This window comes from Leguminivora glycinivorella, chromosome 13 (assembly GCF_023078275.1).
Source record: "Leguminivora glycinivorella isolate SPB_JAAS2020 chromosome 13, LegGlyc_1.1, whole genome shotgun sequence".
Classification (NCBI taxonomy): domain Eukaryota; kingdom Metazoa; phylum Arthropoda; class Insecta; order Lepidoptera; family Tortricidae; genus Leguminivora; species Leguminivora glycinivorella.
In genome coordinates, this window is record NC_062983.1 from 21,606,948 (window position 1) to 21,634,142 (window position 27,195).

The window sequence follows — 27,195 nt, forward strand, 5'->3', positions numbered from 1 at the left end:
ACCTATTCAATCACAAAATTACGAAATTAACTAATTAGAGAGTAGGTACTTATTAAACAGGTACATTTTGTTGTACGAAAATAAAATAGTTTGAATAATTTTGATGAACAGCGAATTTTTTTCAATTGTAATACTACTATTTAAAAGTAAGACTGTAGTAGGCATTAGTATTTTTCTCTTATTTTACCTCGAGGTTGTTAACTAAGATCCTAATATTCGTCATTGATGTCAACGTTAAACTGTCCGTTTGTATGTTCCAGGCAAATGGTGTCCGTCGCGGCGTGAATGGTCCTCCCCGCCCGACGTAGCGCGGAGGGTCTACTCCTCCGTGTTTCTGGGCAGCCCAGGAGAATACCCTGGTAAGTCACCTACGGCAAAAAAAATACTGGTGTCTAGGATTGTGCAGTTTTAGAACAGGTACCTACATACCTGAGGTACCTACATGATACGTCGGTACCTAATAAACTTATCAGCACTGACTCTAGACTGGACCGTGGGCGAGATTTTCTAGTGTTAGAATCAGTAAGATCTTCCTTACATATCTGGGCGTTTTGTCACGGCTCATGAGAAACTCGACTCTCCTTTTTAGGGTTCCGTAGTCAACTAGGAACCCTTAGAGCGTGCGCAGACAGAGAGCGTTCTGGAGTTCTGCGTTCCGCGTTCAGAGTTCTGCGTTCGTTAAAATGTACCGAGTCTGAAGCAACAACGCATACAGCAGGCAGTCTGACCGCGGCGGTCAAAGCGGAACGCCGCGTTCTAGCGTTCTTTTCCCACCGAGACAGAGAACGCCGGAACGCGGGGATGTCTGAGGTTGCAAACATAGAAAAAATAATGAATTGGTTAGGGAAAGGAGGGATTTCTGAGGTTGTATCTAAGGTAAGGATAGTGCACCAAGAAATGCTGTTATGTTTATTTTGTCCTTAATAAATAATTACATACCCTAAAAATACAGCCAGCCTTTATCCAGTAGCCTTAGTCAAGGAAGAGTATACGCGTTTCACACGCCTTTTTATAAAGGAGGCCTGATTTTGCTCAATTAATGAAACTATTCATCGACATGCGAATATAAGTATGGAATCGCTGTTAATCTGTAAGAAGAATTTCATAGGTGGTATTTTTTACTGAAAAATACTACAATGTTTGCCTTGTTTTTCTCGCGTTGTGTTAATTTTATTTTCTTTTTAGAAGCCTGTATCTAAGCTCCACAAGATAAATAATTTTTCATAGGAAAACGAACTTTCCAGTGACATGTTGCATGTACAAAGACATAAACGAAACTAGAACGCGAGAATTTGAACGCCGCCTGTGTGCGTCGGAACTCTTGAGCGGTCAACGGTCACCAGAACGCGGAACTCTGACAGAACGCAGACCGCTCTCTGTCTGCGCACGCTCTTATAGTTTCGCCATGTCTGTCTGTCCGTCCGTCCGTCCGTCCGCGGATAATCTCAGTAACCGTAAGCACTAGAAAGCTGAAATTTGGTACTAATATGTATATCAATCACGCCAACAAAGTGCAAAAATAAAAAATGGAAAAAAATGTTTTATTAGGTACCCCCTACATGTAAAGTGGGGGCTGATATTTTTTTTCATTCCAACCCCAACGTGTGATATATTGTTAGATAGGTATTTAAAAATAAATAAGGGTTTACTAAGATCGTTTTTTGATAATATTAATATTTTCGGAAATAATCGCTCCTAAAGGAAAAAAAAGTGCGTCCCCCCCCTCTAACTTTTGAACCATATGTTTAAAAAATATGAAAAAAATCACAAAAGTAGAACTTTATAAAGACTTTCTAGGAAAATTGTTTTTAACTTGATAGGTTCAGTAGTTTTTGAGAAAAATACGAAAAACTACGGAACCCTACACTGAGCGTGGCCCGACACGCTCTTGGCCGGTTTTTTTACTATGAATAGGTAGACGTTCTCCTTAGCAATAAATCTCAGTAGGATTAAAAATTAATACGACAAATATGACTAATTAACTAAAAATAAATAATTAGAGTTGCAGATAATGCAGATCCATATGAAGTAGCAGTCTTGCTATTAATTTTCAACTTGTGCTGCTACTGATATTGTGTAAAAGAGATATGCATTGGAAACTGTTTAAAACAAAAATAATTAAACTATTACGCAAAATGGTGATAAACCTACTTATTCTACTTATAAAATTATAATTTTTGGTAACCTTACAGTTGTTTTTTGTGTAGATACACAACCAGGACTGAAGACATTAAGTATCTATAGGTTTGCAATCCATTTGTAAATATAGGTACCTAGTATTAAATTATTTTAATTTAAAAAGCCTAATGTTTACTAGGTAAAACTAAAATCGCAAAATAGTAGTCAAACTTTTTCACTGATATACAGATACACAATACCAAAGGAAAAGAAATTTAGCCTTTCAGCCGTAGCGGAGGTTGGATAATAATTTGATTTACACCCAAAGTTTAGTACATATGTACTTCTACGTATTAAAAAAAAATCTTAGAGGGAAAACATCTACACTTGAAATATAAACAAGTCTCGCAACTATAGTCACATCCCATCCATCATAGCGCCGGAGAGCAATCTTGGCAAGGTCACGATAACGCCATCGATAAGGATAAAATGAGAACAGATTAGATTGGGGCTGAGTGGCTCAGCGGGTTCGATTCTCCGTCGGGTTAACGGAAGTTTTGATAAGTTAAAAATATTTATATATTTCTTATTGATCTCTGCTTGGCCCAAAGGAAAGCTGGTAGAGAATGCCTTCTGGCATTAAGTTCGCCTTTTGTACAATTTTTTACTGTGCAATAAAGTTTAAATAAATAAATGTATGGCAATCTGGCTAAACTCCAATTTTAAATTTATTACTTAGCATTTAGCATTGATAGGTAAACATTACCAGGTACACAGAAAACTTTTATCTATAAATGTTTAAACTTTTGGTCCATAGATATAGGTGGGTACAACTATAACAATAATTCACGCAGTGCTATTTTATTTTGTTATTAATATAAGCAAGCCAAATAAAAACACTAAACTAACTACTTTTGGCTACCTAACTTATTTGTCAGTGTCTTTATTCTACGTGAAATAAATTGGCAAAATTAAACCTCCTAGTCCTAAATTATTAACTAAAAAAAAATGTATATTGGATACGAGTCACTCACGCAACATCAGGTAAACCGTGAGTGACCCGTTCATTTTATCCCGAAACCCAGTTAGCTTTGTCCACGTCACAACCTCACAGCTCACAGCCGAGTCGGACAATCAATTCGATGACAGCTAAATCGATGCGGCAACGAGTCGAATGTCGATGAATCGATTGTATCGAGCGTCGGCGCTCGAGTGTCATCCGTCTTGCAAGGTCATCACACTGTGGGTCAATTCAAAATATAACCTTTAAATATAAAATGTAATATCTACTCTTTAAATATTTTTGCATTATTATGCTGTATAACAAGTATTTCTCTCATAAGGCGTCATCCATATATTAAGTCACAGTGTAAGGGGGGGTCATACTAAATGTGACAATCCCTGTTAATGGGATACAAAAAAGCGTGACATAGGGGGGGAGGGGTCCAAAAACCTGAAATTTGGTGTGACGTAATATGTGGATGATCCCTAAGTAGCTAGTTACTTATTTTTTATGTCACAACGTTGACCGCATAATTATTATTAAGTATACCTAATGTAGGTAAGAATGGGTTTCTGGAAGAACGTAGGTACCTTTATACGTATAGTTAGTTACTTATGCATATTTAAGTTATAAAATTATTATAACGTTATAAAAGCATAAAACATAAATTGTATTCCTTGGAAATAACTAATATAATTGCATTCATTCAAATAGGTGCTATAAGTTAAAGAAATAACCCATTAACAACACGGTGTCGTTACAAAGACTTAAAATCGTTATACGAAACGATCTAACAGACATTAAACACTAAAATCCAGTAATTATCTCAACTTTAGTACTAATATAGCCCACAATAATCGCACAAAACACTTTCCAAACAACTTTACAATGTCATCAAATTTATTTTACTGCCACCAAAATTACTCTTATACCGTAGCGCCATCTATTGAGCGATCTGTCATAACACTGCGCGGTTACCCGTCGATATAAATGAAGCTCAATATTTCTTTATTTACGGTTACAATTAGCTTGACAATGAAATGCACTTGCACCGTTATGGCGTTAGGCGCGCGGGAATATCCATTTCGCTCTCGCGCGTGTGATTGGCGCGCATCTGTCTTCCTCTTGTTTTAACACGTCAGCTTCATTGCCTGTTTCCATTACACTATATCAATTACCGGCCATTGCACAGTTGACGGTCATTCTCAGTTCATACGAGGACTTCTAAGTTCGTCGAAACATCGATACTGAACTAACAAAACACCACCGTAAGGTTTGTGAGACCGATGAAAAGAAAAAAATCCGTCAGATAAAATATAATAAAGTAGTAGAATCGCAAATGGAATCGGAAGAAGCGCAGTCAATTTATTCGGAGGTTCGTTACAATAACGATTTTATCTGACGTTTCGAATGAACGCCGAAGACGGATAACTGTGAACAAAAACTCCGCAAGAAAGAGACGCCGCGACGGAATTGATTCTGTCCTCAAAGAAAGGACGAGCGAGCGAGCGCGCGAGATCGCGTCTTTACGACGTGTGAAAGAGATAAAACAATTCCTTATGTCGCTATTCTTAAGTAATTTGGGCATTCGGAATGGCGCGTTACTGGCAGACATTAAGGTCGCAATTTCATTGTTACGAGCGCGTATTGACGATTGTGGGGTATCGTAACGGAATGTTATAACTTCATTTAGCGGTATTTCTGATTAGATCCTTTTAAAGTAAAAAATAAGGTCGTTATTTGTGTGCGGGGGAGAGGGAGGTTGGTGGTCGGATGCGCGCCGTCGGTTGCCATAGTAACGGGTGTGGAATGCCACGGGGTTACCCGCTCAAGCGCTGTTTTTACCCCGATTAGAAGGAAAAATAAATTAGGAAGTAATAATTAATTACCTGAGGTAACGAGAATTGTAATAAATGCCACGTAATACATGCAACGTGCTTTTTTATTGACACTTTTAGCGCTTTCTTATCAATTGTATCTTTAAACAGTGTTTAGTAACAAGAAGTCCATTACTTAGCTTAGAATATATGTAACAGTTTTCTTTCCTGGCTTTACTTGGAAATATACGAAGTTTTCCTAACGGCATATAAAAATTAAAAACACTTCTGTTTTTATTTCAGCTTATGTATATTTAGCATCTTAGGTAATCATCGCAATATTATTTTGGTCAAACGTGTTTTCAAATAGGTAGTTAAGTTAAAGTATTATCGATTAAGAAATTAGTACGTCAGTGTATTTCGAAAGCTATTGTGTTTTTATATGAATAGGCATGTATGCTGTGTAGGTACAATGTGTCATTGAGTTGTCCATGTTTATTTAACGACTCTATTACCGTCTGATTGATTGGCACTTACCATCCTGCATTTACACGTGTTTTACTTTTTGTAGTCAAAATTCGAATTTCAAATTTTAATATTTAACGGCCATTTGTCCAAGCATACATTATTCAAGCGCTCATAATTACCTAAACTTGAAAAACGAACATTTAATATTCTCATTTCGAATTCACCTTCAATATTCGAAATTAGAAGGAGCGAGACAAAGCGAGAGCGTAGACTCAAGAGTGAGCGGAAAAGCACTAAATTGCTCAATTTGTGCGTCTCATAAGGTGCCTTCGGTTTCCTTTTTCAAAAGTCCAATGAGATCGATCGTTCGCCATGTCTGCAAATTAGAGCTGGAATCGTTGTTCGTTAGCGTTCCTTCCGCTCCGAAACGTCTTAACCGCCAATCAAGTATTACAGGATATTCTCCTTTACATGCGCGTCTTTAAACCCTTTTTAACATGCTTCTTTTTAATCTTCATCTGGTTTGAGAAAGTCAAAGCTCACCGCCGAAGCAGAAATGCATTTTAGTGTTGCCAGCGGTCTCGGGGCGCTCATTTCGCTTGAACCTTTTAAGGGCGATGCGATCGGGTCAGACTTCATTACTGGCGCGACCCGCGCCCCCAGGGCCGGTAATTCTAGATCTCAGACCAGTAAACATATGATCCCTGACCATGTACAGATCCTTCGGATCTCTAGATCGCACTTATGCTAGTTTGTGTAACGCTAATAACGCCTGGTTCCTTAACATGCAATCAGCAATGACGCGTATATCGAGATGTCGATGATCGAGTCAAGGCTATAAAAGCAATGGGTCATTAACATAACTTAGGTGCGTGAGGAGTTGCTACAGATTTCGAAGAATTAAAAACACGCATCTCTATAGGGATACTTCTTCATATAGATAAATACGCGTTTTACATCCCTACCTTATGAAGTAAAAAAAAAATAGGTGGTTGAAATATGTATTAGTTAGACGACTCAATGTATCAATGTATGTCTCGGTGAGAACTCCTGTGGAGGTAAATGCATGTTAACCATATACTTAACTTAGTTTTTATACAAAATTGTGTACATTTAACTCTGTTTGTTCCCCAGTAAAACCTACAGGAACTTATGAAAATGAAAAATGAAAATTTATTATGACCAACACCGTTCACCACTTACTAAATACAGTACATTAAATCATTCGGAGGGTTTTTCATTGGGGTACTTATTACTAAGGTAGGTATAATACTGTTCGTATACATCCAAAAGGGACGGTAAGCAGATAGAAGCCTAGCATGCATATCTTAGTCTAGTGTACAAGAATGAAGAACATAAGGAAATAAAAAACGTACCCATGTAATAAAGGATTGACGACTAGGTATACCTACATACATACATACATACTATCACGCCTGTATCCCATGAAGGGGTAAGCAGAGCACATGAAACTTCTCAAGTTTCAGTGCCACTCTTGGCAAATAAGGGGCTGAAAGAAAACGAAACTGTGACTAGGTATACCTACTTAAAAATAAGAGCAAAGCTTTTAAGTTATGATGATTATACAAACATCATTTCAAAATTTAGCACTATAATGCCCCATAGCTTATAGCCATAGGTAACTGTAAGTAGAGTAAGATACCCACACGCCACCTTAATTTTATTTCTTTACAGGCAGCCGACATAAAATCCCTTCGTTAAATAAAGCGGTTCTAATTAAGGCTAGACCCGCAGTAAAACACGGGCCGTCGTAAAACACTTCACGTCCATGTCACCTGTCAATTCCTCGTCGCGAGATAATATTTCCCGAGCAAACTGCTCGCCTTGCGCTCGTAAAATGCATGTACTAACCCAATAAACGCGTAAGCAACGTAAAAACCTCGTAAAATCTGGCAATATTAATAACGAACACCCATTTTCGGTGATACCAATAAGATATTGACTATAATTTGCGGTTTTCCGCATTTTTTTTTCAAGTCGTGCGGTCCGCGCGTGAGAATGCAATTTGTTAGCTTCTTCGACCTTTCACCTACGCCGTGGTATGCTAATAGCGGTATGATTGGGTTTTTTTAAAGCCGTTTTAGAAACGGGAATATTTTTCTAGCGCTGGCAATATTGGATGCGAGGACAGCTGCGATAGCTCGGTAGCTGTAACTTGTAGTTTGTGCAAAGTTGGGCGCAGGTAATGGAGAACTGCCGCAGGTTGCGCTAGTAGCCGCCGCTAAAAGCCCCAGTCATTAAAGCGGGGCACACCCACGTCTTCATTAGAAGCATTGGCTTATCGTTAAAATCGATCTTGTTACGAACAATGAAACGCGTCGAAACAAAAACCGGCCGAGCGGTAAAAGAATACGAGAAACGTAATCGGGACGAACGTCGCGCCAAATAAAATAAAACCTCAATCAAAAATCTAAAGGCATTCGGTATCATAACCGGCCGGTGCGTCGACCCGGCCGCCATATGAAAACACGAACCGTGTGGGTTACACGGCCGAGACGAAAAAAAAAAACAAAACTATAATAATGTAACGCACTAAGTATCCGTCTTAAAAATACGCCTCGATCTCTGTTGCGCGCGTCGCGGCATTAACGCGCCGGCCCAGCACCGCTCCGCGCGACTGTGGCCTCTTGGAGGGTTGCAGAAGGTTGGGAGTCGCGCGGTGGGTCCGAGAGGAGTCCTCGCAGCGGAGGGCCGGAGGGTGGAGGGCGCGGGGCGCGCGGGCGGCGGCGTGATGGATGGCCCAATCAGGCGGCGTGGCGGTGCCGGCCGCGCTAATCGAGCAGTGCGCCCCGAGAGCCGAAGCGACGCACACACGCACACACGCAAGCACAGCCTGCGGCCCGATACCGCCGATTACATGTAAAAGCGCAGAACCTCCGAAGATAACACATAATACCCCCGCAATGAGCCGGACCGTGCACCGGCGGGAAATCGATGAAAAACAGCCGAGACAACAAAAACGAGGGCGGCGGGCAAACAGCGTTCCGATGAATAACGCCGTATTTACGTCTATATCCGGGCGGATCGATAGCCACCAACTGTTGTAAACAACTGGGGAAAAAGCGAGTGCCACCCTCGCGGCTATTAACGGCCACGTGACTAATTTTCGGAACTGTCACGGCCAGGGCCGGCGCACGTGGACGCACAATACCGTATGCGCCGCGCCCAATTGACTCCGCAACCGACTCGCCAACTCCTTGGCACCTTACTCACACTACAATTAATTGCCTACTTCTAATCGTCCAAAGAATCCCTATAAATCAACGTGTTTATCCTTAAGAGACCTTTCTCCGACTAATCTCCGAATTGAAACGAATCTAATGAAACTGGGATACGTAAAAAAACAACGCAACATCTCGATGCCCTACAATCATTTTAACTTTTTTCCGACGCTGGCTCTCGAGTATTTTTTTTATTATTTTTAAATCTGTCTCTGGAGTTGTTTTTTTAGCTTTTTTGTTGCCTTTTCATAAATATTTTAAAATCGGATTCAGTCGGGGACAGGCGAGGCGAATGGATTAGGATTTAGATATTTTCGGGGCTTGTAATTTATGCCCCTCTTTGTTGAGATATGAATAATGAGAGAGAGCATAAATCTCCGTCGCTCCGATAGTTCCGCTCGTATCGCCAAGGAGGATAAAACTGATGTTTGTTTTTCTTCATTCATTGAACTTGCTTCGCTCTTTTCATTCATGAACTTTTAAAACTTGTAAGCCCGCTCATTTCCGTTGCCGTTAACATTCTAAAGCGCTGTTAGAGTTTTGACAGTCAATGTCGTTATTTTAATGGAGCTCGAATGTTTCCTCCACTGATTGCTCCACTTAGTAAGCCCATAGCGTACCCGTCAGCAGCTATTCCAAATATGCACCTCGTTTAAAAAGCCCTTAAAGAAATTATTAAAGAATCACAAAAAAGGGTCAAGCCGATGATTTACCGACCTCAATTTTGACAGGTCGTAGTTATGTTTGACCGAAATTATAGTAATTTGACAAAATAGCCATCTACTTAAAATAAACGTTGTGTTAAAAAATGTATGATTTAAAACGGGCACTTGATAATAGATCAGGTATCTCCGGAATGTGGCTCTGGTGCAGACCAGGTGACTCCGAGGAATTTTATAATTCCTGCGATCAAGCTAGCCGCCATCGATGGCTAACCTAAACATTTCATATTACATTGGATATATGTAATTGATTTTTGCTGACCCGTTATATTATAACCCAGAAAAACCTTCTCGGTTTTTCCCGCCGACATATGTCATCGCTGTAGAGAATTTCGCTTATTACATGATTTTATTCGCCGATAAAAACAAGCCTACGCAGCGCCCTCGCGTTACTTTTTGTCGGCTAACAATATTTTTGCATCAAAATAAAGACAACTTTTTATTCATAAGCGGCCATTTCAAGCGTTCAAAAATAATAATGAGGCGGTTATAAAAATCGCGAATTTATATGAGAGAACCCTCGGCTTAATATGATTTCTTATAGCGAGTAGTCCTTATTAAATAAACTTTGAAAACGAAAATTATGTCCTCCGCCCGATGCCAATAAAAACGGGGATTTGACAAGATTAAAATTGTAATTCAAGTTATTTCTGACGTGCATGTTATTGCTTTTTCGCTACGGTCCTTATTATTTTTACATTTTATTGTAAAAGTGGTCGATGTAACCTCAGCCCGAGACTCCGGTCATCGAGACGGTTTTTAATTAAACCTGGTGTAATTTAAGCGGCATGCCAAATGCGTAAGGGCATAATTCACACCAGGAAAACGAAAAGTTTGCCCATACAATATTTTTTTTTTATAAAATTAGGTATAATGACACTACGCGCATGCTGAGTGAGTAATTTGAGTGGGGGTGGATAAAAAGAAATACAGCACCGGCTGGCATAATGCGCACTCCGTCGGCGTCACTTGGCTCAATAAGAAAAAGAAAAAGTCTTCGCGCCTTCCCGCTTCGCTGTCAATATCCATTCATTTGCGGTCGATTTTTAAGAATATTAAGTACAGTTTAGCGACGTTTTTGGCAGTTTATCAAAATATTATTGTTTCTATACTGATTTATTGTAATATAATTTTTTGATAGATTTAATTGTATAATGATTAACATGAAAAGTTATTTTACACACAAACTTAGTATCTACAATTAATTTTGATACGACAATTTACCCATACTAGGGTATAAATTTGAACACTAGCAACACCAAGCGCCGCCATTACGGGATTACATCTAATGTACAGGTCATTCGAAATAATCGCACAGATTAGGCAGACATGCGACTAATAATGCCCAGTGATCGATACCTGACTTGCCGGCTTAGCTTATTGGGGATACCTATACTGCCAACATAACAATGTTAGAGCACTCATTGATAATGTCACTTGAGAGTATCGTTGAGTGAAGGGCCGTTCAGTACAGATACTGATGCTGAGGGTGAGAAGTGCTTACTTACTTTTGGACGGTTTATTGAAGGTATTACGATATACATAAAAACATCTGCGACAATGTTTTACAGATCGGAGATTAAGTACCTAAGTTAAAGTTAAAAATAATACAGCTTTAAAGGCATATTTTGAGAATAATAAAATAGAGACAATGAAAAAAATATTTGCGGTACAAGTTGAAGCGCACATCGCACCTGGCGATTATCGACTTACCACAACTGCGGTAACAGCTAACTTGTTAGGAAATTATAAAAAATACACAATAAAACAAGTACTAACAAGAGCTAGCCATAATGCTCAAGGCATCACCATAGAGCGTTGCGGTCGGGCCCACCGCAGGCCATTTGTCGTTTTAAAAAGAAAACTAGTTTGAGAAAATGGTCGTCTCGCATGGTAACCACGTTCCTTATTTAAATTACAACGCCTCAGGTAATGGCTCGAGGTTAGATTCTAATTGAAACGGGGTAATCGATTTTGGCATCGCGTCGCCGCTACTCGCCGGTAGGTGGCGTTAGTAGTGTATGTAAACATGAAATCTTGTAAGAGGAAAGAAGAGATGAACAGTTTATTCTTATTTGAATTTCTAATTGGAAGTTGAACTAATGTATCGTAATAATCTATTATCTGCCTCCAATGAATCCATGACTTATATGTTAATGTAAATAGAAGGTTATACAATATGTTGTTTAAAAACTAATCTGCAAGCATGTATACTCATACAGTAATGGGATATTACTAAATGCCTATCTTTATTCCTCCTATTCCGTACCACATTTTCATAAAAGAAAATTCCCCCTTATGAAAAATACATGAACAAGAAACAATCATGCGGATACCAGAAAAGCATAACAATATAGGTAACTGGCTATAATGCGTACCATATTCCGGGTTCGTAATTGAACAAGAACATCGTATGCAAATGTGGCTCGGGCTTGCCTCTTTAATATTTATACGGCCCTAGTACTTTCGCAGGCAGGTGTATCGTGCGACATCTTTAAACTGTTATTTGAAAAATATATCAGTTATATTTTTGAATAATTACCATTATTATCTTTATTCGTTTTATTCATTAGTCGAAATTTTTGCGTGCACAATTTTTTTCTGTTCAACATAGCCCCATAATGGCAAAACAGTCTAGGTAGCAGGTTAAAAAATTACGTTTTCCGAATGGGGAGAAGCAAATTCATATTTATGTTGCATGATATCTAACATAATTATTGTAATGCGAACTTTTCATTGGTAAGTGACGTAAAAAGAGGAACTGACATCTAACATATTTTGTATGAAATCCTTGATCCAACCACCTACTGAGGGTTTACTGACGATTCGCCAAAAAACGTTTCCCAAAGTTTCACATCCCAAACTATTATTCCCAAATTATCATTTCCCAAATAAACGTTTGGCAAAACAACTTATCGCAAATTGACATTTAGCAAAACTTTTTTTGGCAAGTATTTGTTTCCCAAAATATTTACTTGGTCAAATTTCATTTTACCAAATATTATTTAGTCAAAGGTATTGTTAGGCAAAATTTCCATTTCCCAATATATTGTAATTAAATGGTGCACTGGAAATTTGTTTGTTGATTTTATACTATGTGTCCAAGATTTGTGTGAAATAATGTGTGTCGTACCTACTTTTTTTCCTCCGGCTGCAAAAGTCAAGGATGACAATTTCACTTACATGTCCGGATACATTCTATTAATAAGAAACCTTATGTTTTCAAGACCATTATGTTCTATTAATTTTTAATTACTTTAAAACGCCATTTGCACACTGTCAACCTAACACGCTCCTCCTCGCTTCGCTCGTCGTCGCACCTAAACTGACCCTGTCACACACGAGTTTTCTGTTACAATACTAATAAAATTATTACATTACATTTATGCCTTGTAATATTTATTGTCAAACGTGGTTTTGCATGGTGTAATTTGTAGAAACATTTTTTGACAAAAAAATAGTTGACAAAATAATTTTGTCCAGTAATATTAATTTGACAAAAATAAAGTTGAGCAAACTTTTCGTGTCCAACTGAAGCCTTGGGAATAAAACTGAAATTATCATTTGACAATTTTAAGTTAAATTTGGCAAAAAAATCTTCGGTAAATTAAATTAATGCCGTAGAAATGAAAATGCAAATGCCTAAATATTTTCGAAATTTGCGATGTGAAATTTTGACCAAACATGTTTTTGGGATATAAGTTTTGCCATTAAAAACGTTTGCGAAATAAAGTTTTGACTAAATAAAATTTGACTAAGTAAAATTGTGCCAAATGATAATTTGACCAAACAAAATTATTGCGAAACATACCTTTGCCAAACAATACTTTGGGAAATGAAACTATTGCGAAATGATTATTGGGAAATGAAATTTGACGAAACGTTTTTTTGGCGAAACGGCAGGACACCCCTACTGAGTCTCTTTGGTTCTCTTCCCTATGATACCGTTGGCTGGGATAACTTCACGGATCGTCGACATCTTTCATGTATTATTATATCCCTTATTAGTTATCGTTTTGTTATAGGCGTAGTAAAACATGCTATGTTAATTTATATGCCGTTAACGTTATCTCAATCAAGTTAACATTGTCTTAGTTTTACCGTTTCTTAGAACGTCCATCATCAGGCCATCACATAAATCTTGGTTTCGCATATAAATCTACTTTTAACGGCCTGACGCGACATCTCCAAACGCTTAGGTGAACTAAAATAGAAAAAGTATACGACAAATATGTTCTAGGAAAATGTATTAAGGAGGCTGTCATATTTGTTAAGCAAATATAGTGAAAATTTATTGGTGCTAATATTTCATTTCTAATAAATTTCTGTGAAATCATATTTCCGTTTTTAAGGTAATTTCATATTTAAATAAGTCTAAGTTGGTAATACATTATGTTCAAATTACCTGTCATTTTTGTTTCCAATCTCAAATTCAATCATGGCTGCCACGAAAACAAATTAAAATTAGAACACAAAATTCAAAAATAGAACGCGACCCCAAACATATTCGTCAACGTAAAATTGTCTCAGAGCGCGTTGACATTCAATTAATGTTAAAATGTGTTCTACATCTTCTATATCATCAATTTAATTTACAAAAATAGATCATAAGGTGCGCTATCAAGATTTGTTTTTCCAAGAAAAGTACCGTTGAGTTTCCTAAGGATGCGTTCGACTCACAGATTCGGGTAATTAAAAATAAACGGGTGTGTTTACGCCTTTTAGCCGTTGCCCGACGGATACATAGCACGTTCGAGGTTATTTTTAACGTTACATCGCATAACGTTAGATTTACGTTCGCTTTTATATTTTTAATTGTTGCTATGCTATCGTTTTCATAGACATTTTGATACTTGACATTGCCTACTTTTATTGTATGCCACGCAAAATTAGTTTGACTACCTACAGTGTGACATAAATAGTATAGGAAACTAATGAGGGTGGCACCGTGGCACTTTCTTCGTAACTGTCAAAATTTTGAAGTAAAATGCTTAAATATTTGGCTTAGGCAATAGTTATATATGGAATAGGCTAGTTTCCTACTAGTCAAATCAGCTCCTTTTTAAGAACTGTCAAAACGATTTGCTAATATGGAATTACTATGAAATACTGAGGAGTGACGTCACGGTCAATTCATTTACATCTTTCTCTTTGACTTATTAAATAGAAATTATGTTTAAACATAACTACTGTCCATGTTTTTCTTTTAATTATGTGGTGCTTTATTTCGTGCACTGTATATAATATTTTATTTTAAGTATAGGAAACTAGCCTAATATATTACCATTATGTCGCACTGTATGTGGCAAAAATACAATTGCTCTATCTAACCTATAGATCTATATTTTACCTACTGACCCTTTCACATCCTAAATATTAACAAAAGCCAAAGACAAACCTTTATCTCTTGACAAATATTTGTTATTCCAATGTCCGGAACACGCCCATTGTCCGGGGTTGTTCGAGCCACTGATGGATTGCGCAAATGTGATTACAGGTCGCTGACGTCATTGAGTCGGTGCCAAACTTCTGTCAAGTCTGACGTCATGGTTGACTGTGCCAATTTCTTGGCGCTATTCAAGTAATGCACTATCTGGCTGTAGGACTGACATGGCTAATTATCTGTCTGTAAAAACTAAGAGAAGCCATATCTGGAAATACGCGAACTTCCAATAAAGGTAATCTCATCTTGAAGCCGATAATATAATATATATAAGTGTCCATAGTCAACGGATAATTTCTTAATGAAGCGATTAGTCTCCTCGTTTAGCATATAGTTACAAAAAACTTAACGACTTAGCAAAATGACGGATCTGTGCAACAACTAATGTTAGCCCCTTTGACTGCTGATTCTCCAGCGATTTTAAGGAGCCTCTCTCTAGGTACTACCAACAAACAACCACCAATACTGAAATGCCGGTATTGAAATAAGTAAAATACCTGTAGTGAAATACTCATAAAAATAAAATAATCGAGCATTTAGGAATTCGCAGCAAAATCTGTTTTTGGCCCCAACTTGGATTAAAAAAAAGTACAATTTCCGCGAACACTTCTATCAAAACATTGCCAACTGACTCTCGCGACGTTCAAGAATAAATCACACTTTACCTCTCCCCTTAAAACGTCTTAAGTCACATCACCTCCATTAAAATTTAAACCTTAATTACAAGCTATTGGGTTCTACATTGGTTTGCAGGTTTTGACAGTTAGTTTCGTTAGGTTGGTAGTTTAACGAGGTGGGTGGGTTCCGTGGCGGGTCGTCTGTTTGTCTTGGAACTCTGGACGAGGTTTTTTGAGCTCCTGGTCATTTGTACTCCGATTACATTACTGTTTGGTGGGTAACGTCATATAATCGAGGATATTTTTAAGGTCAATGTCAGGAAAGAAACGTGACAAAGTGCTGATTTAAATCCTTTGGCAATATGCGAAATTTCAAGATCTAGACCACTTTGCCTTCGGTGATTTAGGTGTAGGTAATACCTCCGTAGTGTAAATACTTTGTCTAAAAGTGATCTCTTGGTTTCTTTATAGCCTTTGTAAATGTCACCAATATAGTAGCATGCCATTTGGAATACATTGTAAAAGCTTTTAGGAGGTCTACGCCAGAGACTCTCCGGAACACTAAAGAACGAGGAAATTATGATCCCTATTTTAACAGTAATTTCGTACAGCTACGTGCAGGCAAAAAGTCAAAAGCCACCTCACCCATGGTCGTGGTCAGAAAACAACTATAAATAATAGACGCAGCTTAATTAACTCCGGGCACCAGGAAAACATAACAAGCGAGCAATTACTATTCAAGCTTGTTACGGCTCTTATTTATGCACGCAAGACGCACCAAAACGACATCAGTCCACTTAATCCCAGGATTATTCGCGGCAAAACTGCATTTTACGATGCGACTCATACGACACGCTATTTTCGTACGGAATAAATATCTGGTGCGTTTATGACGCGCATGACAGTGATATTTGTACATCTGATTTATCCCGGGGCACCAGGGCGACATAAAACGCGCGCTTTACGACCATAGATAATCATTCGATTTTAACATTCTAATTTCTAAACGATGACAGTTCGCGCGCTATGTTGGCAGTGCCGACTACCTCAATATTTGTCGCCGTTCTTTTGAGTAGGTGCCTATACCTACAAATGTATTTTGTATCTGTATTTTTGGTGCCAACTTCGTAATATCGTCACTACTTTTAAAAAATCTCGTATCTCACGCTGTTCCTCAAAGTTAAAACGCAGTAAGTCTATATGCATTCCATACATACTTACTACAATTTTCTTTTCATTGACAGACGAAGATACAAGTTTTTTTAAAAGTAGTGACGATATTCTAAAAACGTGCGCCTATAAAGCTTCAGTCGTAATAATTAGCCTACGCTTAGCATGCAGCCTTCGCAAGCCGGATCTATATTTTAATCCTTCATCGCCGCCATTTTGAAAATAGACCTTTGCGTTGACTGATCGGCCGCTGCGCGTTTAATTAAATACGTTTTTCACATACCTATGGTTTTAATTTTAATTTAATGCAGCTAATTTTCTTCTTCATTTCATATAAGTTCTTATTAAGTTGAAAAGATGGTTGGTTTTAGGTTGAGACGGTCGGTTGAAGGCAGAGAATGCGATGGTATCACAAAGTATCGAGGATCAGTAAAGGCCGATGACGCCATGCGGTTTTTTGATAATATTTCCAGTTAGTTTCGTTTTGTTTTGGTATTAATTTACGTCTCGAGATACATGTGTGATACAGGTTTCTCGGTTACCCAATATAATGTATAGTTTAACTTTTTTCGTTATCCATCAAAGCGCTTACGCATTTTTTTAAAATACTAGAACATGAGAGTGTTTATCGCTTATTGAATCATGTTTAAATAAAACTCTCACGTATAAACGAAGTTGACAAATGCATTAAGTTGACGTGTAATTTATAAATGTATTCGGCAGATGGCATTAATTGTAAGCAAAAAGGCTTGTGTTCAAAATGTAGCTGTCAATTGCAATTAACTGTAGATATGTCAACTGTCAAACGCGGAAAAAGCTGTTTTTAATTACTTATATTAATAAATATGATTGGTTTGTGGTATCAATTACAATAATATGTAGTACATTACGATACAAGTGCGTAAAAAAGGAAGTTCGAAACGAGTGGCGATAAATTAAAACACGACCGAAGGGAGTGTTTTAAATCGACACGAGTTACGAATTTCCTTTTCGCACGTGTATCATACGACGTTTTTCAGTACAGATGAGCCTCTGAAGTTTCGACCTGGCATATAATAAACCACTTCTCGCACTAGTGCGTAAAAAAACACCATCTGTACTGAAAAATTAAATAAAAAACGTTATTTTAAAAAATGTGGCACTATGTATATAAAGTAATGTAAACAACACTTTAATGAAGGTATATAATAAAGGCAGGTGGAAAAGTAATAAGTATAGTCACCGGCCATAAAAAAGTGATTTTTTGGACCTTGTCTCTTAAAACGTCGTGTTTGAAATGAAATGTCATAATACGAAATTGTCAAACGTTTAAAAGCGACAAGGTACCGAAATCGTCACTTATTTATGCCGGTGACTGTACATAATATAATGCAATGTATTTATAAATGGAAACTTGTCCATATAAGGGATCACTTTTAAAATATATACTATGTCTATACAAAAGTACAAGCTTACGACCCGAAGTACAATGTAGGTACCTATCTAACTCTCGTGAATTTAATGCACCTATTTTAATGTGACTGAACTATGGTCAAAGCGGGTTTAGCACGATGTCTGCTCACCATCAGGCAGGCCGTTTGCTTCTTTACCATCGATATGTTATAATAATAAAATAAAAAAACCGGCCAAGAGCGTGTCGGGCCACGCTCAGTGTAGGGTTCCGTAGTTTTCCGTATTTTTCTCAAAAACTACTGAACCTATCAAGTTCAAAACAATTTTCCTAGAAAGTTTTTATAAAGTTTTACTTTTCTGATTTTTTTCATATTTTTTAAACATATGGTTCAAAAGTTAGAGGGGGGGGACACACTTTTTTTTCCTTTAGGAGCGATTATTTCCGAAAATATTAATATTATCAAGAAACGATTTTAGTAAACCCTTATTCATTTTTAAATACCTATCCAACAATATATCACATGTTAGCATTGCAATAAAAAAAAATCACTCTCCACTTTACGTGTAGGGGGGGTACCCTAATAAAACATTTTTTTCCACTTTTTATTTTTGCACTTTGTCGGCGTGATTGATGTACATATTGGTACCAAATTTCAGCTTTCTAGTGCTAACGGTTACTGAGATTATCCGCGGACGGACGGACAGACAGACATGGCGAAACTATAAGGGTTCCTAGTTGTCTATGGAACCCTAAAAAGAGCGAAGAGTGTGGAAAGACCTAGCTGACCTAAAGAATGGGTGACTAAAATGATAAAAAACAGATATATCGTGGACAACAGCGTATCCGAAGTAAATACTCGTATTGTATTGTATAGCATCTAAATTGATCACTGTTGTTCCGTTACCGTGATCATACGACGCGACAAACCATGTCTCATGGGGTTTTGTATGTATGCGTCCATATGTACATAACGTAGGTATGCTTGTTTGCCACCAAAAGTAGCTTGAAGAGGCGTCCAAAGGCTACAGAAACTGCTTACCACCCGGGCGCTATACTACTGCTGTTGGACACCGAAGAGGTGTTAAAAAAAGTGTCAAAGGGAGGCCTAAGAAATGAGTGACTAAAATGATAAAAGACGGATATATTGGATATACCGTGGACACCAGCAAGTAAATACTCGTATCGTATAGCGTTCAAATTAATCACTGGAGTCGCGTTACCGCGATCATGGTGTTCATAAATACGCGATATGACCGCACACGGCGTCTTCGATCACAGACCAGGGATAATAAAGACTGATTACAATTTGCTGTAGTGCGTGAGTCTTCAAGAAGGCCTTCGGATGTAAGAGCGATAATACGGGAATGAGACAGGTCTGTAGTTACATCACGATTACGTCCGATTTCGTCCGAAAACCTGGGGCCCTAGGCCAAAGGCCAACTGGGTTGATTTGTGATTTTGGCGGAACATACCTACGTGGACATGTATGAAATATAAGTAACTTGGTGTTATTAATGACAGGAATCCGATCTACCTACATAAATGCGAAATAAACCAAACTAAAAAAGTTTTGAAACTCCAGTATAAAAAAGCGCAATTCCATGTAGATAGAGCACTATAGCATTATATTACAGTCCATACGTGTACCGCCATCTACAAACAGTTTAACACAGTAAATAGATAGCTCATGTTGTCCTTTACTACTAGATATGTGTCAAAATTTAAACACTATTTAGGAGGTATTCCTCTTCTTCTTTTCGTGTGGAGGTTATTTTTTTATACAGTTGATGCCTAATAAGCAGCAGCATTAGCAGCCCTGGGTGTCTCGTCCCTCAGATCTAGTTCCAAGCAGTGCTGAGGGCATGCGGGACACGCCTGTAGGTTATTTATGAGGTTCATACAGTCCTTATTTTCAACATGTCTCTGCTTCGATTAATTTTACCCTGGTCCATGCGTGTTGCCCGCGTGGGCTTGAGCCTTGGGGATTCCTTTTTTACACAGTTTATATTCTTCGCTGAATGTACTTTCATATTTAGGTACACAATAAAATGTCCAAGGAGTTGTAGAAACTCAAGTATTGTCACATGACTAATAGTGAATATTTCTAAATGCTAGCTAGGCTACTAAAACCTTTACTATCTCTAAAATAGAGAGGTACCTACATCTTAATTATTTTTTCGTTTCCTTTCATAGAAAGGAACTGCTAAATCTCAATTTTTCAAAATAATCAACCTAATCCCCTTTATTGTTTAAAAGCCGATAAACTCCATCTAAATCTTTATTTACTATTAAACAACCCTAAAATGCGCGTAAAAGAATACGGCGCAATCAAACGGGTACCTACCGAGAGTCATTTAACCCCCTACTGCGACTTAACAGCAAGATTCCATGTCCAAAAGACTTTTTTATTTTGGCAGTAAATTGCTAATTTTGAACGCAATTTAAATGCATCGCTTAAGTCAATATTAAACGATTGATCTTTGACGTGTGTCGTTAAAAAGTTACGAGGTTTTTATAGTGATTTTTGGCGCCATTGGGGGTCATTCATAAATACGTGGCATGTTTATAAAGTGGGACAATTGTGTGACTAGAAAGATGTATAGACGGTTAACCAAATATTGACATAAAATGGCGCGAAATTCAAATTTCTATGGGAATGAAATCTTTGACCTTTCATTTCTCAATCAATTGTTAAGTGTTATGGCTCGTCGATTATTCGTTAACGTCAAAGTTTAGGAAGGCACGCATTTATGAAAACAATTGGCCAGTGAGCCTATACATTTTAATTTTGCCGCTTTTTTTAGTGCTAAGATTTGGTTGACCATCTATAGCTAGCGTGGTAGCTAGCGTTGAATAAATCATTTTTTAGCTTTCAGCGTCCACTGCCGAGCATTTATTCCCTGGGCTAAAACTAAAAGTTGTAATTTAAAAAAAATGGTGTTCGCAAAAAACGGAAACGTAAGATCATAACTAACCAAACTAGGGAAAAAAACAAATTATTTAATGTTTTTTTTTTTTATTTGTTTCTTCCATTTCAGTTTATAACGTAAGGGCATATTCGTTTACAAACGTCCCCTTACGCTCATTGGAAGTCTGCGCCTGTCTATCACATTAGCATTTTAATGATCATCAAAATCGAATCACGTCACCATTCCATCAGCGCTCATAAACGTCAGCGAACGTCGAAACGCCGAAACGTCGGGGGTCGACGTTTAACCCTATTTAGATGCAACTAATGCGTTCTTGTTGCATTCCGATGGTTTTAAAGTTTGTTCGACTAATTGTGGTTGGCTGGAAAAATGTTATTGTTTGTTATTAGTAGATTTGTTTTTTTTATTTATGTTTTACTGTAATGATAGACATTAAAGTTCATTGATAAATATTCTTAAAGGCTATTAGTGTAAAATGCACAACTAAACCTCTGTTTTCATAAATGTGAACACATTTTCAAAACTCCTCTCCACATTTACTTAGATATTATTGATTTATTTAACCTTTTTTGCACAAAAGACAACTTAACGTACAAAGGCGAACTTAAGACCATGATGCATTGATTAAAACATGATTATTAGATTTAGTCTTGTAATTTAGTAACGCATTTCTTAAACTTTTAGATTATTACCTTCCACAAAATCCCAAGATTTAAATTGATTCAAACTATCCCAAAGCCCGGAACGGAATCTCAGATTCCACAATTTAAAAGACGTCTCAGGCTCTCAGCAATAAAATACGACACCTATCTCCGCCGTATCGGGTTTAATGAAAACCGTCCTATCTGCAAAATCCCCTCTTACTTAATATATGCGATTTTTATCGGCCGCCGCGGCCCCGGGCGGCAGTAGGGTTAAAAATATGCAAAAATCACGGTCCGGGGGTGAATATTAAGCAATGTAATTTTGTATAATATTCTGCAATTAAAATTAAAATTGAAATCAATGCGCGGGGGCGTCTGGTGCTCATTTAACGGCTTTGCATGTTGCGGTCGATGGTGGGTAAAAATCTGTGTCAGATGAACACATGACAAGTAACCGTTCTTGTTCTTTATGGTGTCAAACAAGCATGGAGATTAACTGATATAGATCATAATTTTGCTCAGATACACATTTTCTAATTAAATTCCAAAAGCTTGTGTTTTAAATGTAAGTCATAAAATTGGGCTTTAATTTTCCCCAATAAGAAACCCTTTCTACAAAAAAAATGGAAGCCTGGACCGTTTTATTTTCAAAAATCCTCTTTAAATTTCGCAACTAAACATGACATGCATTAAACATAAAGCAACATTGTCTACGGCCCTAAAATATCATTTTACGACACGTTTGCGCGATTACGCATTGAAAATTAGCTTAATATCTCGAATTGACGATTCCGAGAGAACGGGCAATTAGGAGGGAATAACACTCGAGGAGTTATACTAGATAGCGAGTTACGGGGTGCCTTTATAGACCATTATGGCGTGGATTACTTGGTAGATGGCGCAAGACGCTGCGCGATGTTTGAACAATGTTAGAATATGTGTTAGTCATGTTAGGCGGGTGTTGCTAGGCAGGGTGATGGGCTATCACAGGTGGACTAAAATTTTAACAGAATAGTGGCCGCTTACAGATGTATGAAGTGCTTGGCATCCGTTAGCGCGTTGGGTGGACGACATCCGGAAAATTGCGGAACACAACAGCGTCATATACTCATCAGCAGTGGGCCATAAGCCTGCATGAATTTGTAAATGTACCTGTAGATTATCCTTCCTTATTATTTTTCTAAATTGATGATTATTTAATACAACCTCATTATTGCAACATTTGCAACTAACTCCTGTTAAGTATACGTTGTAAAAATTCCTGATGATTTCTCCTTGTCTCCGGGGTGAGGGCCTGGAGATCTATCTGTATTACAGGTTCACGCCTAGTTCAGACTCCAGTTTCTCACAAAGGGTATAAAACTAAGTTGTTCTAATTTCTGTTAAAATTGTGTGTATTGTATGTCCTTTGTGAGGTGAAAATAAATGAAATTTATTATAAGGGGCTAATATTTAAGATGATGAGTTACATTGAACAACGCGATTTCAAAGCTTAGGACTGATATAGATGGACTGCAATGTCTGCAATCCAGGTTCAATCTGCAATCCAATTCCTTTTTAACTTTCTTGGTGCGGAATCCCAAAAAGATCCCATATTTTTGACTTTTTTTGCATGTCGTAGCACACATCTATGTTTTAACATATAATTGGAAACTGTTTTGGCCAATGTAGTGACTTTATACAATATCTTATCAATTCATATTCGCTGTTTGTTTCCCATAATAAAAAAAACTGCCTTTTGAATGATGTCAGTCTTCATAAATAAGAGAAGCTCAATGAGGAGTCTATAGATGGTTGTCTGTGACGAAGACTCCCTTGAATATTTTGTACACACTGAATGTTCTAGCTTTACGACCCATTTGGAGTTATGACAGTTTAGGTTACGACCTCACGACCCTCCAGGTGGGAACTATGGACTAAGTTGTCAGCCTGATTTTTGTGTCCCGTACCGTGTATGGGAACTGGAAGAAATAAAAACAGAGGCGGAACAATTTAACCCTGCATTGCAATGTATTCAATTTCAATAAGTAGCAGATAAATGCTTCCGTTTTGACCAGTTAATTTGCATATATATAATTATTAAATAAATAGGTATATCCGAAAATAATAATCCTTCTTAAATTAATAAATCTTAATAATCTTCTTAATTTAGGTTTATTAAGTAGATATTCAATTTCTCGTCTTGTTATATTTCTTGCACCTATTAGCTCTTATTGATCTCTGTTTGGCCCAAGGGTTAGCTGGTAGAGAATGCCTTTTGGTATTAAGTTCGCCTTTTGTACATTTTTTAACTGTGCAATAAAATTTAAATAAATAAATAAATTACCTTAATCGGTTAAAAAGCAAACATTTACTTACTTTCTTGCAAGAAGTCAGCAATGTGAATGGTCAACACAGGAATTTTGTCTATTTGTTATTCATTTAAAAACTCATTAGAATTATAAAAGTCATTGGCGTCATTACGTACATACCTATGGCTGCCAAAGTCAGATGTAACAATTCAACCAAAAAACCCTAAAATAAATTTAAAAATCATAACCCTTTAAAACGAAAACGCCAGCACTTCCCGCACGCCACCTATCAAGGAGCCGGCAATGAAAATTACCGGCCCACAAAGAGAGTGTAAACTCATCCGTTGTCTATGGCTGTAATAAAATATCAAAACAGAATTAGGCACAGAATTGTCAAGTGTCAATATCAGTATGGCGAAAAGGCCACTGGTAATAATTAAACCAACCAGTGGCCTATTTCAGAATAATGACAATTGCCGACAGTGACACTTCGCCTTTCATGCCTCTTCAACAAGGAAATATTGACACTGAGTAACGATGACACTTTTTTTTTTCTCTCATGGCTTTTACTCCTTGCTAATTTAAGCCAGGTGGATTCTGCCAATATCGTGGTGAGGACTTTTGACTTTTTTTTTTTAACGAGAGTGTTCGGTGAACGATGTTACTTATCAACCAAGAAATAGGCACATAATTGTGTGTCAAGTGTCAATCTCATTGTGATATAGCTCACAGAAACTGTCAAAGTCAAATACACTAAAACAATTCAGCGAAAAAAATAGTGCGAGTCCCTTTCCGTGGAAGAAGTGAACCTTCGTACTGTGTTGATTTTCAAAATTCGAGTTGGCAACACTGAGCGTTAACGCTGTCAGTTAGAAGTCGCATTGGAAGTTTCTCTTCAAAAACGCTTAAAATAAATTTAAAAATCATAACCCTTTAAAAGGAAAACGCCAGCACTTAATTTCCCGCACGTCACGTCTCAAGGAGCCGGCAATGCAAATTGCCGGCCCACAAATAGAGTGTCAACTCATCCGTTGTCTATGGCCGTAATTAAGCGGCGTAAGGGCTACGTGGCTGGGGTGTGGGGGTATACCACGAGCTTCTAACAATTCTAACGATTCAGAATAGGTTACTTGATGGCGGGAATGTCATGAAAATATTGAAAATGAATGTAATTTTTGGTCTGTATTGATTGGGGACGCTGTTCTTTTTAACCCCCGACGCAAAAACGACGGGGTGTTATAAGTTTGACGTGACTGTCTGTCTGTCTGTTTGTTTGTCTGTCTGTGTGTCTGTCTGTGGCATCGTAGCTCCCAAACGGATGAACCGATTTAGATTTAGTTTTTTTTTTTGTTTGAAAGCTGAGATAGTCGGGAGTGTTCTTAGCCATGTTTTTTTGAAAATCGGTCCACTATGTCGGGGGTTTTTTCTCCATACAGTTAATGCCATTTTTCGTGAAGTTGACGTTATAGTTCGCATGAAAATCTCATGGTAGAGTTTCCGTTGTAGGTATATAGGCGCATAGAGCGGTTTACTGTATAGTATATCTGTAAGTAAAGAGCGCAAATGCATTGCATGTAGGTATTAAAAAGTATAATTTGATTTAACATGGCTACTATTTTTGTAATAAAATCAAATGTTGACATTGATGCCCATTCAATAATGCAATTTACTAAAAACACTACTTATTTACGAGTACCTACACAATTTATTAATCACAAAATTAAAAAGTTTTCGTCAAAGTGAAAAGAGGCCCAAAAGGGATAAATTTAAACGACCATATATACGCTTAAGTTATGGAAATGCGTGCATTAATCACTCCGCATAGTGCCCAAAAAACCCTAGATTACTCCCCCTCCTTTACATCCAGTTCGACGCAAATGACGTCATTACGTCACCAGCCAATATTTTCACTTGCAACCAAATCCTTACCAACACCAATATAGGGTAACCACTAGAGAATGGACTCTAAAGCTAGCGATATTAAAGCTATGGCGACAGAATGTTTAAGTTTGTACGTAGTGTTAAGGGTCCCGCGTTGGGTGCCAATTTTAATTAGCCCCTCCCCCTCCTCCACTCCGCTCCCCGCCGATCCCCGCGAGGGTGTTTGCAAATAGAAGGGACTGCAAAGAAGCCAATCCATCAAATCGGTTAGCGCATTACGACACCGTGGTCGGTAGGGAGTAAAAAAGTCGATAGACGTTGGTATCGATGTCGATGGATTTATACTTGTTCATTCTACAAATCTACACACAGTACGAGGATTCTAAGATTGAAACTATGGCACAATTTCCAAATACAGGCAACATAAGTTTTGTTACATTTAAGCAAGTTATCAGTAAAAATACACATTAGTCAATCGTAAAAGTATTTGACAATGATAACATTAAATTTATTTTCACAACAACTGTTCGAAAGTCGTTCTTGATGCTTTTGAGATTTAAATTTGAATGTAAGTACTTTCTCATCTGTACTGAGATATGATTAAAAGTAATAGAATTATAAACTTCATCACTTCTTTATTAATCTATAGAATAAAAAATAGTGATATTGTCAGTCTATTGTAATTAATCTTGAAAAACGTCCCCGATAAATCTATGTTTAAAGCTTGATAGACGCTCCATTATCGATATTTTTCCGTCGTATCCCATCCCTAGCACTTCCAGCTGATTGCCGTAACTCGATAGCTCTCATTTGCTGCACTAATGTAATTGTCGCATAAATCCAGTTGAGGGACAATCGGTTTTGGAAGCTGAGGAGCGTTTGTACGTAAAAATTGCGAGTCTAACACGATTCACGTAACTCTAAAAGAACATGTTAAGAATTAAAAAAAAACTATTTAAAACAATTGTTCCTCAAATAAATTAATGTTTGTACAAGGTAAAAGAACTCCACAGTCAAACTAACCAAGTTTTGTGGAGCATAACATAGTCATTATGTTGTACTTCTTGTTTTTAGTAAATAAATAAATAAATAATTTACTACTCGTTTTTAAAGCCAGTGAAAAACAACTCGCGGCCTAGTTGAAGACGGCCACTGCTGATAGAAAACGCATTGGTAATTTATATGGACATAGTGACTAAACTTTTCATAGCATCTGCCATCCCTATAAATACTCACGTATTATGACTCTATCTTTAATAAAAATGAAGGCCAGCTCTACAGTAACAATAACTTTTTAAGAAAATCCACGAAATAAATACTTCGATAAAGACCTAGATAATTTAACGTAAAATGAAGCTACACTGGCTATCCCAACGACGCTGCCTCGAAAAGATTTCAGTCTCTCCTCAGTTGGAGGGTATCCATTATGGACCGGCAAGAAACTCGGCGGGCCACT

General features: G+C 37.6%; 1 protein-coding gene across 3 annotated transcripts in view; it reads left to right on the plus strand.

Annotated features, from left to right (window-relative positions):
- Positions 1 to 27,195, plus strand: part of LOC125233001 (homeobox protein homothorax) — a 430,647-nt gene that overhangs the window by 269,898 nt on the left and 133,554 nt on the right. For all 3 annotated transcript variants that reach the window (XM_048138864.1, XM_048138865.1, XM_048138867.1), the window contains exon 9: positions 261 to 359. In XM_048138864.1, coding sequence (XP_047994821.1) covers positions 261 to 359 — 99 coding nt within the window. The remainder of the gene's footprint in view (positions 1 to 260; positions 360 to 27,195) is intronic.